At 44.3% G+C, this 15,000-nt stretch overlaps 1 protein-coding gene across 5 annotated transcripts in view; it reads right to left on the bottom strand.

The window, feature by feature from the left end:
• Positions 1-15,000, bottom strand: part of LOC132157516 (girdin-like) — a 69,634-nt gene that overhangs the window by 17,648 nt on the left and 36,986 nt on the right. For 3 of the 5 annotated variants that reach the window (XR_009437558.1, XM_059566888.1, XM_059566885.1), the window contains exons 15-28: positions 12,951-14,021; positions 12,748-12,875; positions 11,663-11,801; positions 11,418-11,588; positions 11,183-11,344; positions 10,113-10,390; positions 9,872-10,015; positions 9,614-9,800; positions 8,747-8,892; positions 8,528-8,620; positions 4,065-4,267; positions 2,501-2,542; positions 2,048-2,125; positions 965-1,144 (exon numbers count right to left, since the gene is read on the bottom strand). Coding sequence is in view for 4 of the 5 variants with exons in the window: in XM_059566888.1 (XP_059422871.1) it covers positions 965-1,144; positions 2,048-2,125; positions 2,501-2,542; positions 4,065-4,267; positions 8,528-8,620; positions 8,747-8,892; positions 9,614-9,800; positions 9,872-10,015; positions 10,113-10,390; positions 11,183-11,344; positions 11,418-11,588; positions 11,663-11,801; positions 12,748-12,875; positions 12,951-14,021 (3,022 nt within the window). In the remaining variant the exon portion in view is untranslated. The remainder of the gene's footprint in view (positions 1-964; positions 1,145-2,047; positions 2,126-2,500; positions 2,543-4,064; positions 4,268-8,527; positions 8,621-8,746; positions 8,893-9,613; positions 9,801-9,871; positions 10,016-10,112; positions 10,391-11,182; positions 11,345-11,417; positions 11,589-11,662; positions 11,802-12,747; positions 12,876-12,950; positions 14,022-15,000) is intronic. The other 2 variants (XM_059566886.1, XM_059566887.1) reach the window with 2 other exon arrangements.

The following is a 15,000-nucleotide window of genomic DNA, read 5'->3' as shown; positions in this document are numbered from 1 at the left end:
CTCACAGGTCTAACAGTACACACACACACACACACACACACACACACACACACTTCTGCTGCTCGCGGGTCTAACAGTACACACACACACACACACACACTTCTGCTGCTCGCGGGTCTAACAGTACACACACACACACACACACACACACTTCTGCTGCTCACAGGTCTAACAGTACACACACACACACACACACACACACACTTCTGCTGCTCGCGGGTCTAACAGTACACACACACACACACACACACACTTCTGCTGCTCGCGGGTCTAACAGTACACACACACACACACACACACACACTTCTGCTGCTCACAGGTCTAACAGTACACACACACACACACACACACACACTTCTGCTGCTCGCGGGTCTAACAGTACACACACACACACACACACACACACACACTTCTGCTGCTCGCGGGTCTAACAGTACACACACACACACACACACACACACACACTTCTGCTGCTCACGGGTCTAACAGTACACACACACACACACACACACTTCTGCTGCTTGCGGGTCTAACAGTACACACACACACACACACACACACACACACTTCTGCTGCTCGCGGGACTAACAGTACACACACACACACACACACACACACACACACACTGTCGAATCACAACACAGGAAGCGCTGGCACAATCAGAACTCGTCACGTATTTCTGAAGGAGGGACTTTATAGAACAAGGAAGTCATCAGCCCGTTTTTATGACAGTGAAAACAGCGGTATACAGATGAATTGTGTGAAAAGTACTGTGTTTTTTTACACGCGAAACATGAACACGTTATATTGCACACTGTAAACACAATCAAAGCTTCAAAAAAACACAAAAAACGGGACCTTTAAGTTCTTTCTTAGGGAACCATGCGGTCAAAGCGAGGTCCATACCGAACCGTCATGTGTGTGTGGTGACACAGGCCTAATGTGTCCAGCAGTAAACACACACCTGTGTCCGAGCGGAGGCGAGCGCTGCGGCCGTGGGTCAGGCTCAGCCCGGAGTAGTCCATGGATCCAAACTCCTTCCCGTGCTGAGCACCGATGGCCTCGTCTGGAGCTTCGAGATGATCCGTGCTGCTGGACCACTGACCCCCGGACACTGCCATCGTCTGCAGCAGGTCGTTCATCGCTGACACACACACACACACACACACACACTGCATGAACACGCTGAAGGCCTGCCAGACGCATGCGGTCAATATGAGAAAAGAGAGATGAAGGACAGCAAGGCTGAATGCACATGATTAGTGAAGAGATGAAGCAGGACACACTGAAGACATTCACACAAGCTCACGATTAAAGCTGCGCAAGGTGTGTGGAGACACACTCAGACACATGTCTCTAATAATACACTAATACTGGAAGTCCAGCACACAGTGTGTTAGCTAACCCTGACATATTACATGTGAGCTGTTATCCCTAAACTACACTGTCTTCACCGTGTGGGACGGTTGCTAGCTTCTTGGATGGACTCTTCAAACCGATCTGACTTTAACTGAACTGAAAAAAAAATAATCCATTAAATTTTATTAGGAGTACTACTAGTGCACAATGCATATTTCTTAATATTAAGTATAAAATGTGTTTTAATTTCACTATTGATGATGATTGTATGATCTTTGAATAATATCGGTATTTAAATGCAAGACATTTAGAGTTTACCTGAAGTATACTTGCAGTAGTTCCACTTATACTTCAGTATATCTTTAGTTGGACCTCAGCACTTAAAAGTAGTTGTTCCACTTTAGCAGACTTTAAGTATAGCAGTTTAGTACACTAAAAGTACAACTGCAGGGTATTTTTAAATGTATTTGTAGTATACTCAGCACGAAAAAGATGCATTTCAAATAGATTTTAAGATACTTATTATCCCTAGGGTTATGTTTGTGCATCTGTGTCATGGTCACTGAGAGCGAGGACCGTGCAGGTTTGTGAAGTGACTGATGGTGAAGGATGATGGCCGCTGCAGAAGACACAGACAGTTAAGAGTGTGAAGAAGAGCGTGATGGATGAGGACGATCTCATGTCTTACACATAGAGCGGCGGTAGACGGCCTTCACTTGGTCTTTCTCCTTGGATCGGTTCCTCATGAACGCAAGCTTTTTCAGTGCTGTCGCCGGACAGACATCGGGGCAAAGAAACGCAACAAGCAGGAGGAGAGAACAGACGCATGTTAGCATGACAACCAACGCACCTTCCTGTCAAACTGATGCATTAACAAAAGTACATTAACATGATCACTCAGCTGGACGGCAAATGAACACACATGGAGTGAAACGTACGCCACAGCGTCTGATGCCAACAGGACAACAGCTAATGAGTATTAAAGGGTGCAATGTTCTCGCTGTGTTCTCACACACAGATGAATGAATGACACTGTGTGTGTCTGCAGTTCAGCAGCCATAGTTCTCCACTTTTTGCATTGCACCTTTTAATAGAGAAGAACACAAGTTTCAGAGTGTTCATGGGCCGACTGACAGCATACCGTTAGAGGAAGCCTGTGTTTGGCTTTTCTCAAATCTCTTCCCTTGGCAAAGCAAGCAAGAAAACACAAGAGAGAGTATCAGGCCAGAACTGCACAATCACACATCTCGTAAGATGTCAAACGTTTGGTGTGTTTGCTGAAATCATTCTCTAGCTGAGCTGTCTTCTGTTGGGAGCGCACAAAATCACGCAGACTATAAACGGACATTTAACAACTTTCTGTTGCGCTGACTTCACAAATACAGTTTTGACTGGTCACTGTGATGATCAATTAAAGGGGTCATGAACTGAGAAACCCAAATTCTCTTGATCTTTGTACATATAAAATACGTATTATAGTAGGGCTGCACGATAAATCGCGATAAATCACAATGTTACCCAAATCACTACTGGGCTGGTGTTGGGCGATATGGTCATTTTTCAAATCGTCATATCGTCAGCACGTAAGATCGACGATACACAATATTATCGTTCATGGGTGGAGCAAGAGAGAGACTATTTGTTCCTGTCATAGCATAACTATTTGGTGTTTTAAACCGTGCAGGTGCCTGAGAGAGAGCCTATGGAATCACCAATAATCGGAAAAAATACTTTCAAACATACTGATAAACTAACTAGCTGGGCAGTTTGATAGCCGAATTATAATAGGCCGCCTAATAAAAATAATAAATAATAACAGCTATTATCATTATAATTTAATAAATAAATAGGAGAATAAGCCTAATATCGTCTTAACTATCGACAGAGACATCTGCTATCATCGATACCTCTGACTATCATCTATACACGATACTATCGTCTATCAGCACAACCCTATACTGGGCAGAAGCTGCGATAGTAATGTGCATCTTGTCAGTGAAGCACGGTTGTGTGATCAGCAGTAAATCTCCATCTGAAGGCCAGAGAATCTACAAACAACTGTTAGCCAATCACAGCAGGGGGCGTCTACTTCCAAGTCTACAATCCTTCACGTCTAATCAATAGGGATGTAAGAAAATATTGGTACACGTGAGTGTCGCAATATTTTGTTTGATGATACTGTATCGATTCTCAAAAATGGAATATCGAAATTTATCGCAACATTGCAACCCCTGTATCGTGATACGTATTGTATCACAAGATTCTTGGCAATACACAGCCTTACTATTCAAACACAGCATTCTGATTAGGGGGTCAAAAACAGGACAGAAAATGTTACTATTACTTCTAAATGTAAAATGTAAAAATCATGATAACATTATAAGTGGACCTCAGTTCATGACCCCTTTAACAAACAAATGATTCTTTTGGAAAAGTCATGGGCTCACATAACTGATGACAGGAAACAAAATATGGTGGATGGGATCAAGAGGGATATTCCCTAATTTGATTTCCCAAAGTGTACGAGCAGCCAGACCATGCCTCCGACACACACCTCTGAGTGTGTGGAATCAGTGGAAATCCAAGAAAGAATCAGCTAGAACCATTGGGTTCAGTCACTAGCTGAACGTGCTGGAGTGATTCCGGAGTGAAGTGACTGACTGAGTTAACTGCAAGAAGGGAACAGGAGGTGTGCTGATACTCACTGCTGCTGTGGTGGGTGAGATTGTCCTCCAGCGAGTTGGATCCAGAGCCGATGGACGAGCTGTCCTGACTGTCTGGCTGCGGCAGCATCAGGAACCCTTCGCTGGACTCGGAGCGGGAGGGTGTCTGCGTGAGAGAGCGCATGCGCTCACGACTCTTTGGCTTGATGAGCTTCCTCATCTTTAGCGCGATCCAGTTGCCCCTCCTGCAGAAACAGCAACCCTTATCATGTGACCTATGTCCTGTAAAGCATCTTGTGCAATCATTCGAAACCCCAAAACACTGCAACACATCAGGAGATTGAAATGCTCAAAGACATTGCAGATCTGAGGTTTTAAACTCTATGGAATAACTTCAGGCTGTATTGTTGCCGTGGTTCTCGGAGCGAGGCATCTGCACTCATCCACAATGACACCTTCAGGTTAATGGGCAGTATAGTATTTTTGGAATAATTTTTAAATGATTTATTTTTGCCATTTTATTGTCTTGGGTGGCGATATGGGCTTCAAAATATATCACGGATATATCACGGTTATTTTTGGTATTTAATACTATAACGATATCAATAATTATTCAGCGATTCTTATGCATCCATGAAGATGTTTCATTAGAGAAAATATGTTTCTTTAGAGAAAAGTATTATCTTTTCTATTTTTACCATGGTGTTGTGAGGATTACCAAGTACACACATAATGTAATGACTGTTTCATAGTGGAAGCTGAAGGGCACCCTTATGCATTGCATAAGTAATTGCAATGAAAAGAACTCCAGGAAATCCCTAATATGGACAAAGGTATATAGCTATCTTCATACATCCTGAGTTCAAGCAAGTTTGAGATGTCCAAAGTGCAACAGCGCTGTAAGCTGGCACACTGCCCACAATGCCATTGGTGTAAACATGACCAGTCTATTGAATCAGTGGTTCCAAACCCTGTTCCTGGAGCCCCCAACACTGCACATTTTGCAGGTCTCCTTTGTCTTACACATTTCAGGTCTTGGAGTCTCTACTAATGAGCTGATAACATGAATTGGGTGTATCTGATTTAGGAGACATGCTAAATGTGCAGTGTTGGGGGCTTCAGGAGCGTAGTTGGGAAGCACTGCATTAGCAAGCCCTGCCCCTTCCCTACATATTCCACTGCATGGACACAGGTCCACATTCATGATTAGCACCTCTGAGCAGATGAAAATGTAATCGATCACCCCAAGAGAACCAGGGCTGAAGTCTAGTCATAACCTCAACTTATCTGGGATATAGACAGTGTCCACTTGTTCAGTCACCTGCCAACTAGTCAGCATTAAGAACACCTGGGTTTTCTCTAAGATTTCCCTCCAACATTACATAGGCAAGAGAGAACCTCATAGCATCCAGCCAAAACTCATAAGCTTGTGGAGAGAAGCCCAGTTTGCTGCTTCCCATACGTCCTCAACAGAGATAGTACTTTCTCTAGCGGAATGAGTTCTCAGCCCTCCTGGCAGAAATAGGCCTTTAACCGAATTAGCCAACCTAATTTTATCTGTTATTCCAGAAGTCTTTGTCCATGCTCCTGGAGACCCACTCTCCTGCAAAGTTTATTTCCAACCTGCTTCAACAAATCTGCCTGTATTTTCCAATGGATCCTGTGGACCTTGATTGTCTAGTTCAGGTGAGTTTGATCAGGGTTGGAGCTAAACTCTGCAGGACAGTGGACCTCGAGGAGCAGGGTTGAAGTGTTATTCTATAAGACAGCTGTTGCACTTTTAATGCTGTTGCAAACAGAAAAAAGCTTCTCATCTGAAGCTTTGTGCCTGTCCCATCTAAACACACACTCAATGGCCTCATTGGGAATAAACCGTTCCATCTGTTCTCCTCCACAGAACCCAATAGAGGAAAATGACACAAAGGAATTTCTACTCTCAAACAACCTAATCCGAGTTTAATCACCTTAGGAAGAAATGCGGAATTTGGTAGGAAGACAAGCCTTGAGAAATTCTGCATGAATCTGAGGTGGCACTCATGGTGCATTGTCGTAGTGACGTGCCTCCAAGAACTCAATGCAATGCAAGTTATTTATACTTTCTACATAAGGAAAGAAAACCAGTGCAGTCGCTGTGTAAATGATGAAATTCCCACAGGTGTGTGGGTTGTCACTGAATGTACTACATAAGTTTATAAAAGTGCATCTGCATAATGGCATTAGCAGTTCATATAAATGTTCAAGCACAACTGTTTATCCTGGCTCTTATCCTGCACTTTCTGGAGTCCGTGTGCTACAGGGAGGGCAAATCCCTCTTGGTGATGAGTTTAGATGAAAGCTTCACTCTCCGAAGGGCATTATAGACCTAAGAGGTGTGGTGATGCTATCGGAGATGGTGCTTTCTATCTGAGAGAACATCCTTTAGACATCTGGGACCATAAATGTATTAATGTGCCACGCTGTGTATTAGGGATGTGCCAGGACTGTTCTGCAACAGACTGTGCTGTATTTTCCAAAAGTGCTGTGAACCCAAATAGATCGTAGAAACCATAGGCACCAACAGTCTTTATTAGGCACTTTGGCTTATGAAGCCTTAGGGAAACACATTAGTGAGGAAGACTAGTGAGTTTAATATCTTTTGAGTTGTACTTTTAATGGGAGTGCAATTCTCAGTTGTCCTGCTAGAGGCCTAATGTTTAGGATGAGCGAAGATGACCCACAGGCAGATGGAGAAAGTCCTAATGTCCAGAGCTTGGAGACAAGCCTGGTGTAGATTACAGAGTTGAATGCTTAACTGTAACCAATTTACAGCAACCTAATATGGCTTGACATCATGCAATTTAAGTGGGAGAGGATGGTGTGTTTCGGTGGTAGGCAAACTGGTGAATTGGGGAGTGAGGAGCAAATGTAGTCTTTGGCCTGCCTCTCCAAGCATTTTATAATTAAATAGTTGGGTTCGAAGGGCAGTAGTTGCCCAGGCTGCATGCTAAACATTTAAAAATACCCTGGAGGTAGTTGGTTGCTACCTGGTTAGCATTCCTGTAGTGAAGCCTAAACAGTAGAACACTGTGCTAAGTCAAATTGTCAAGGTCACAGGTTCAGTTCTCAATGACGCCATGAACCGAGAAAGATTGAATGCAACGCAAGTTGCTATGGACAAAAGCATTACTTAAATGCATAAATATAAATGGGATTCAAGAATCACCTGTGATGTCACTGGGTCACATTTGAGGGCAGTAATCCTACAAAATAAACAACATTTGGATTCCTTGTACCTTCCACTTGCAAAGTTGTTCAAAAACCAAGTGGAAACCACTTTGGTGATTCCAAACAATATTACTCAGAGGAAACCAAATAACACTTGGACTGAACCTTTTACAGGCCACACCCAGAAGTTCCAACTATGAGGGGATGAGTGCAGTATGTTCTACGTTTCTTTACCTTTGTGACAAGAATAGTGAACATTACTTGTTGTCACATGAGCCAAGCAAATGTAATTTAGACCTGCTGCATCGGTAAGATTTGTTGCACCAACTACGGGTGTAGTCTCAATTGCCAGAATTTCACAGATTACTGACAGTGTCGGGGGAAATTAACCATTTTCAAGTTCACTTTGATTGCTAAAGAGTTTAGATTCTTCATTCATTTCAGAAAGGTCTGGCATATTATGGGCATAGTGCAAAACTATCGGAAGACTATCGCCTCGAGTGACTAGCCATGACTAGAGCTACAGGCCATGTATTGTCTAGTCTTAGCGCTGCTTGATGTCTAGCATTGTGGAGAGTGATATTCCCTGTCACAACAAGCCTTTCCCCTATCCCAGTTGTGTTATGGAAGAAACCGGCCTGCATATCTTGCTTTCATCCTTATCAGGGAGATCAAACAAAGCTGCAATAGGTAGTAAGAAGTGAGCTAGTTTCTTCAGCGGTTTTGGCTGCAGACCATTCAAATGGTCTTTACAGACATCCTTCATAAAGATCTGTTCAACACTTCAGGTGAAAGTTTGCTGCAATAAGTGCAGAGCAGACAGCGTGGCCTTAGCAATGCCAAAGCATGGTGGCAGATAATGTGCGCATCTCTCGAGCCATCACATCACCGGACACCCATTCACAAAAACTGTGAAAAAAACTGAAGACCTAAAGGGCTTTGTTTTCAAAATGAAGATATGCTAATTCAGTATATATGGAAAATGGGGGATAACAGTAACACTGGTGATGATGTGCAGTTTGAAAAGTAGGTACGTTATGTTGGTGCATGGGTCTTCTATTATCTCTTCTTCTTGTCAGTGCTGCTTCTAACTTTTAGCCTATAACTGTTTGAGATGTCTGATCCTCTCAATATATCACTTTCATATATGTAGTATTCTGTGTTGAATATAGCCAGTTTGGATGTGGTTTGTGCTCTAAAAGGCAGACTGTTTGAGTAGTGTGAATGATCCACTCTGTGCTGTCCTGTCTCTGTGTACTAGTGTATGCTGCACACATCCGTGCGTGAGATGGTGTGCTTACCTTCGTGGAGGTGACGGGTCATAAAATTTATACTGATCCATAATCTTCTCCTCAAGTTTTTCTTTCTGTCTCCTCAGTTCATTGAGTTTATCACTGTGTGTGAGAGAGACAGAGAGAAGTATGGTAGCATCAAAGTGTATCAGCACATAGGAGGTGATGCATGTTTACAGGTAAATAGTTTTAGAAGATTAGGTGTGTAGAAACATGGTGATGTCACACATGTATTGTCTCTGCTCGACATGGAACAGGTCTTTGCTCTCCATGGTCTGCTCCAGCAGGGTCCGGTTCTGCAGCATGAGGGTCTGGATCTGATCCAGCAAATGCCGGTTCTCTTCCTCTAGGTTCCCCTTCAGCTGACTTAACAACTGCAGGACACATTACACACAAACACAGTTACTCTCCACATCTCTTTGTTTGCAAACAACTATTTAGTTCACCAGATTTATGAGTTTACATGTCCACATGAGAACTTCACATGCTGATGAGATTGGGATGTGTAGAGTCATACACGATTATATATATGTATATAGATTATATATAGATTATATGTATAGAGAATCTCCCAAGAACTGGGTATTCGATAAGATGTGTGCATTTCATTTCTAGAGTGATTCTGAACAGCAGGAAGGGACAGAACTCGTCTGATCTCAAACTGCTCCGAGCTGGAACTGACTTCTGTCATTTCTGTCGACCAGCTTGCAGATAACTACATCAGTACATCCTCAAACACAGCAGTTCTGGTCTTTAGTGAAAGCCAACAGATGAGAAAGAAAATGCTCTTGTAGTGTTTTTAGATCTGTGTGTGTTCAGCAGACTAATAAACACACTGTCTGTCGTTAATGTTAATCAAAGAACTTAAGAAATCACTGATCTTGACTGTATAACTTTAATCTAGGTTTTATTTATAAAAAGAAAACACGAATCAATTTCTGTACCTGAAATGTGTTTAGTCACATTTATTTATACTATTGCTAATTGATATGTTATATCTCTATTTGTCTAGTTGTTTTTGTTGTGGTATTTATGTTCTGCAGGCCCTGACCACAGTCCTGGACATGACGGCGGTGTGAGAAGGTGAAGCTGTACCTCGCACTGGTTGGTGAGTTTGGTGGAGGTTATGTCCAGCTGCTGGTACTGTTCTTTGAGTTTGGAGAACTCTGCCTCCAGACGCGTCTGCTCCAGCCGGGCCGTGTTCAGCTGACTCTTGAGGCTCTTATGATCTGTCTGCAGGAGCTCGTTGTCCTTCAGGAGCTGCTGGTGCGTGGAGCTCAGCCTGCGCACAGGAGAGACGCTCGTGAGAGACCGGCCTCAGTCAACAGAGACGCTCCTGGTCCTGACACTCACGTGTGGTGCTCCTCGCCGAGCCTCTGGTACTGTGCGGCCGTGTCCTGATGGCTCCTGCTGTCAGAGATCATCTTCTCTCGCTCTGCTGTGAGCTCTCTCTCCAGCTGCTCCAGCTCGGTCTTCTGCTTCAGCAGCTGATTGTATCTGCACGCACACACACACACACACACACACACACTTTCAGAAACACAGGTGTGGCTGTGGAGTGACGGGTGACTGCTGGCTGTGTTCAGGTCTGCACCTGTTCTCCAGACTGCGGTGCTGCAGCTCCAGGCTCTTGTGGCCGCTCTTCAGCTCTCCGTGTTTGCCGATCAGATCCTCGTACTCTGAGGCCTGTCTCTCGTGCAGAGCAGACAGCTTCTCGTGGTCGTGCAGCAGCAGATCGTAGACCGAGCGCAGCTCTTCCTTCTCTCGAATGGCCACGTCCCTCTCGCTCTCTGTGCCGGACTGCTGCGTCTGCAGCTGAGCATTTTGGGACATGAGAGCGGCGCTCTGAGAGTTCAGCGTTGAGTTCTCCACCTGCCAGCACATCATAAACTTGTTTAGCTCAAAGTGCGCTTCTGGTAAATGAGCACACCGCATCGACTAAAGAGTTGCAGATCGTTTTGTGCAACTCTCAGGGGCCTGAAAAGCTTTTACGACCAAACTCCTGTTACATTCAAGAGGAGAAATATCCACCATACCCTTTCTGTAAAGATGTGTTCACACCAAAAGCTAATTTAATTATTTGCTCGATTACATACAAAGTTATTGCAAAGATGAAAATTAGCGGAGGCGAAGTGAATGCCACAAACACGCTATATACGCATCAAATGCATCTTCTGTGAGTTCAAAAAATTCTACATAAGCAGAAAATTAGCATGATGTGTTTTCACACAAGCCAATTAGTGAAGAGCTTATTGACATGTCTGGTTGTAGGACGGAAGCGTCTGAGTTTACGTGGTTAGAAGAAATCTCTAGCATTAATTCTGATCAAACTTGTCTTGAGAAATGATGACCGCTTGACGTTCGTCGTAGGAGACGTCACACTGCAGGACTGTACACCAAACCTTCAGAGGTCAAATCTGACCGCGACGGCCATTCATCGGCTGTCTGTGAACATGTCAAACCAGCGATCAAAGACTACAGATTGAAGCCTAGGATTATAGGAATCTTTTAAGATTTTAAAAATTTGTCTCAGACAACCAAATTGTGACCAAAATCGCACAGTGTGAGCCGGGCTTTACAAGATGCAAATATTCGCTATGCGTAAAATGCACACAGCATTACAGCAGCGTTTGACTGGATAACTGTGCGAGGAGAGACTCTGACCTGTAGTTTGGCGTTCTGTGTTTGTAGCGTGGTGTTGTTCTCCTGTAGGGACGCGGTCTGTCTCTGAAGAGCCAGTATCTGTGCCTGGAGATTGCCGCTCTGAGACTCCAGCTGCTTCAGCTGCGTCCGGAGAGCCTGCTTCTCTGCTTGGAGAGTGGCGTTCTGGACAAACATCAGCCATGTGAACCGTGTTGCTAACATAAAGATGTTCTGACAGCGATGAGCCAGTACTCACGTTCCTCTCCACCTCTATGAGTCGGTCTTTGAGCTTCAGAAGCTCTCGCGTGGCCTCCTGACTCTCCTTCTCCCATTTGCTCTGTGTGTCCTCCCGTCCTCTCGCAGGCGAGCTCTGAGCCGAACACTCCTCCTCCTGACGCTGGCGCAGAGCCTCGTAGTTCTTCTTCACCTGCGGTGGACAAAACGAGGTTTAATAAACACACAATCTGCAGTCACGCAGCCACACAAAGCCTGACGCCCAACCGTTTTGAGCTCGTGCCGCAGCTGCTGGTTGAGGTTGGAGGACTCCTGCAGTCGGGCTTCTAGCGCAGCGATCTTCTCCACTTTGATCTCCAGAGAGGACTTCAGAGTGGACTCCAGCTTACACTCCAGAAGCTTAAACCTGACACAGAAGAAACACAGCGTCCTACAGGTGACATGATGACTCCTGCATTCGTCTAAATTCATGTTGGTGCAGCACTAGTTACTGAAGTGATGTTACAGTATGAACATTTCTTATCACGATTACAGTGACCAAAATGATCAATGTTCAAAAAGTACTGACACGTAAATTATTTCAAGTTTTATATTTAAAATGAACAAACAACACATAAAATTATCATTTGTTTGCATAAACACTAAAACAATATCATTACCAATGATTTCTGGATTTTAAATGAAAGCATGACTGACAACAGTTTATCGAATAGCATGTGGCAAATATTCAAATAAAGCTTTAAAAAAAGTGTCATAAAATGGTTAAGCTTACATTTCAGCCTTTCGATGAAAGGGTTAAGTCAAAATGATAATTGATTAATCAATGATTGTATGTATTTTATCTGCTCCGTGAATATCCAAATTATTTAAATGTGCAGAGCAGGGCTTGTAAATGAGGTCTGTGTTTTGTCCAGACTGAGTGTAATATACGTGTCTGACAGCAGGTGGCGCTGATGGAGCAGCAGACTTACAGCTGTTTCCCGTAAAGAACACTAGTTTATTAGGCATTACATAGAGCGAAGATGAAAACAAAAATCATTTCTGAAGACAGTCAGAATCGTCAGAGGTACAGTCATATATTAATTTTTAAGTTCCCTCATGGCTCTTTTAAAACCTCCCAGCTTTTCCGCCATGTTTTCACACGAAACTACTCTGTGTGCTGTGACCGTTCCTGAAAACTGTGCTTTACGCTGGACCGTATTTATTCATCCTCAGTTGTTAAAATCGCGGTAATCGAATATGGTTTTAATGATAATTAAAATATGAAATGGTAATGCTGACTGTGGGGAATTTTATCATGATTTATCATCAAACCGGTAATCTTTTCATCCCTAACTGCATGTGTGAATCACCTGTCATCAGAGCTCTCTTCATCCCCCAGAAGCCCCTCTTTATCGAGGCCGATCTTCTCAAGCTCATGGGTCAGCTTCTCCAGGTCATTGTTAATCTGCTGGGTCTTTAATTTCTCATTGACAAGCTCCTGCATCAGGAAACATCACTGTAAGAGTCAAGCAGGCAATCCACAGTCGAGCATGCATCAGCTAAACCGGTTTACCTCTCTCAGAGTGACCAGGGTCCTCTTGTCTATGGTTGCTTGTTTGACCAGTTCTTTATTGTCCTTCTCCAAGTCTTTGATGCGGCCACACGTGTCTTTGAGAGCGGTGAGCTCCTTGCCCAGCGTGCGGTTCTCCTTCTCGAGGTGAGAGATGCGCAGGTTGTCTTCATCGAGTCTGGAGTCTTTGATTTCAGCCTGCTGTCGCAGCCGCTTGTTCTCCTTCTCCAGCTGCTTCTTGTCCCTCTCCAGCTGGTTGTTCTCCTGCTCCAGGGCCATGTTCTCCTGCGCCAGCTGCTCCAGACCTTTGCTGGAGATCTTCAGCTCCTCCAGGCTCTGCTGCAGGCTCTGGTTCTCCATCTCCGTGTCCTGCAGTTCTCCCTCCAGCTGCTGAATCTTGCGGCTGCCGCTCTCCAGGGCTTTCTGGAGCCGCTGGTTCTCTGCGTCCAGGCTTTGGTAACTGACTTCCAAACGCTCGTTTTTTTTGGACGAAGCCTTCAGGAGCTCAAGACTCTTTTTGAGTTGGGTTCTCTCGCTCTCCAGCTCTTTGTTCTCCAGCTCCAGCTGAGCAGCCTTTGCTCCGGTGGACCGTAAAGACTCTACCATGCGCCGGAGCGCCAGGTTTTCTTCATCCAGCTGAGTGTTTTCCTTCTCCAGGACCTCCAGCTGATAGGAAACGTTCCTCAGACCGTCCGCCGCTTTCTTCAGTTTCCTGCTCTCTGCTTCCAGCTCAGCATTCTCCTTCTCCAGCACCTCCACCTTCCCACAGGTGATGGAGAGAGCAGCGAGACGCTTCTGCAGACTCTCCTTCTCTCGCTCCAGTCGATGGACCTCCATCTCCAGCTCCTCGGCTCTTTCTCCTTTCTCTTTATAGTGCTCCAGGTCATTGCGAAGTTGTTTGCGCTCAAACTCCATCTTGTTGAGCTTGCTGCTGGTCTCTTTGATGGACTCGTGCAGCACGCGGTTTTCTTTCTCGATGTCTTTGACGCGGGCCTCGGCGCTGACCTGAGAGCGCTGCCTGAGAGAGGCGATGGTCTGGTTCAGATGATCGTTCTCCTGCTCCAGACCTTTGACCTGCGTCACCACCAGACATAGTGTGTCAGGTAAGAGTTAAATAAACCTTTAACTCCTAGATCATTCATCTGATTTACAGGAAAATCCAATCAGATCATGCTCATCTTCCAGTCATGGAGTTCAAGATGATCAGCTAAACTGTTCTTGAATAACTTGCTAATGAATAAGATGAAGATGAAGCCTTGTTTTGTTGGACTCAGTGGCATGCTGAGTTAATCAATACCTAAATTTACCATCTCGGCCATGCTGAATTTTGTCATACAATACTGCATTTTATTATTGCATTAAAGCATCATTACAAAACTTGGTATGTGTCATCAGCACCACACCTCAAAGAAGGGCTGGGTTATTGTTTCAGATTTGATCGATTAATTCGAATTGAATGTTTTGCCATGAGTTTATTTTTTCTAAATCAAGTAATTAGAAATTACCAAACATTAGAATTAGACAGTGTGATAGTATGCTAATGATAACAATAAAGAGAAAAGACTGATACAACTGCATGTCAGAGCACGTGATCGAGTTCTGTTAACTTGAGCGTAGGGTTTTTAGCATGCCATTTCATGCAGGAGACACAAGCGCCACAGTCAAACACGTCCATGTTTACATACAAAAAACATGTTTGTGTCATGGAAAGCTGCTGTTACTTTACAGAAAATCTACAGTTAATAATAGTGTGCTGGTGATATTCCTCCAGTCATTTTGAATTACCTTGACGCTTGAGAATTGTTTTTAAATTATTTCCCCTTGTATGATTTCTGAACATATGAGTTCTGCTGGAGTGTGTCCAGTGTGTGTGTGTGTGTGTGTGTGTGTGTGTGTGTGTGTGTGTGTGTGTGTGTGTGAGAGCACCTGTCTGTCAGAGTTCTGCTGGAGTGTCTCCAGTGTGTGTGTGTGTCTGTGTGTGTGTGTGTGTGTGTGTGTGTGAGAGCACCTGTCTGTCAGAGTTCTGCTGGAGTGTCTCCAGTGTGTGTGTGTG

The sequence above is a fragment of the Carassius carassius genome, chromosome 14 (assembly GCF_963082965.1).
Source record: "Carassius carassius chromosome 14, fCarCar2.1, whole genome shotgun sequence".
NCBI lineage: Eukaryota > Metazoa > Chordata > Actinopteri > Cypriniformes > Cyprinidae > Carassius > Carassius carassius.
The sequence above is the reverse complement of the archived record's forward strand: the minus strand, read 5'-3'. Positions and strand labels throughout refer to the sequence as shown.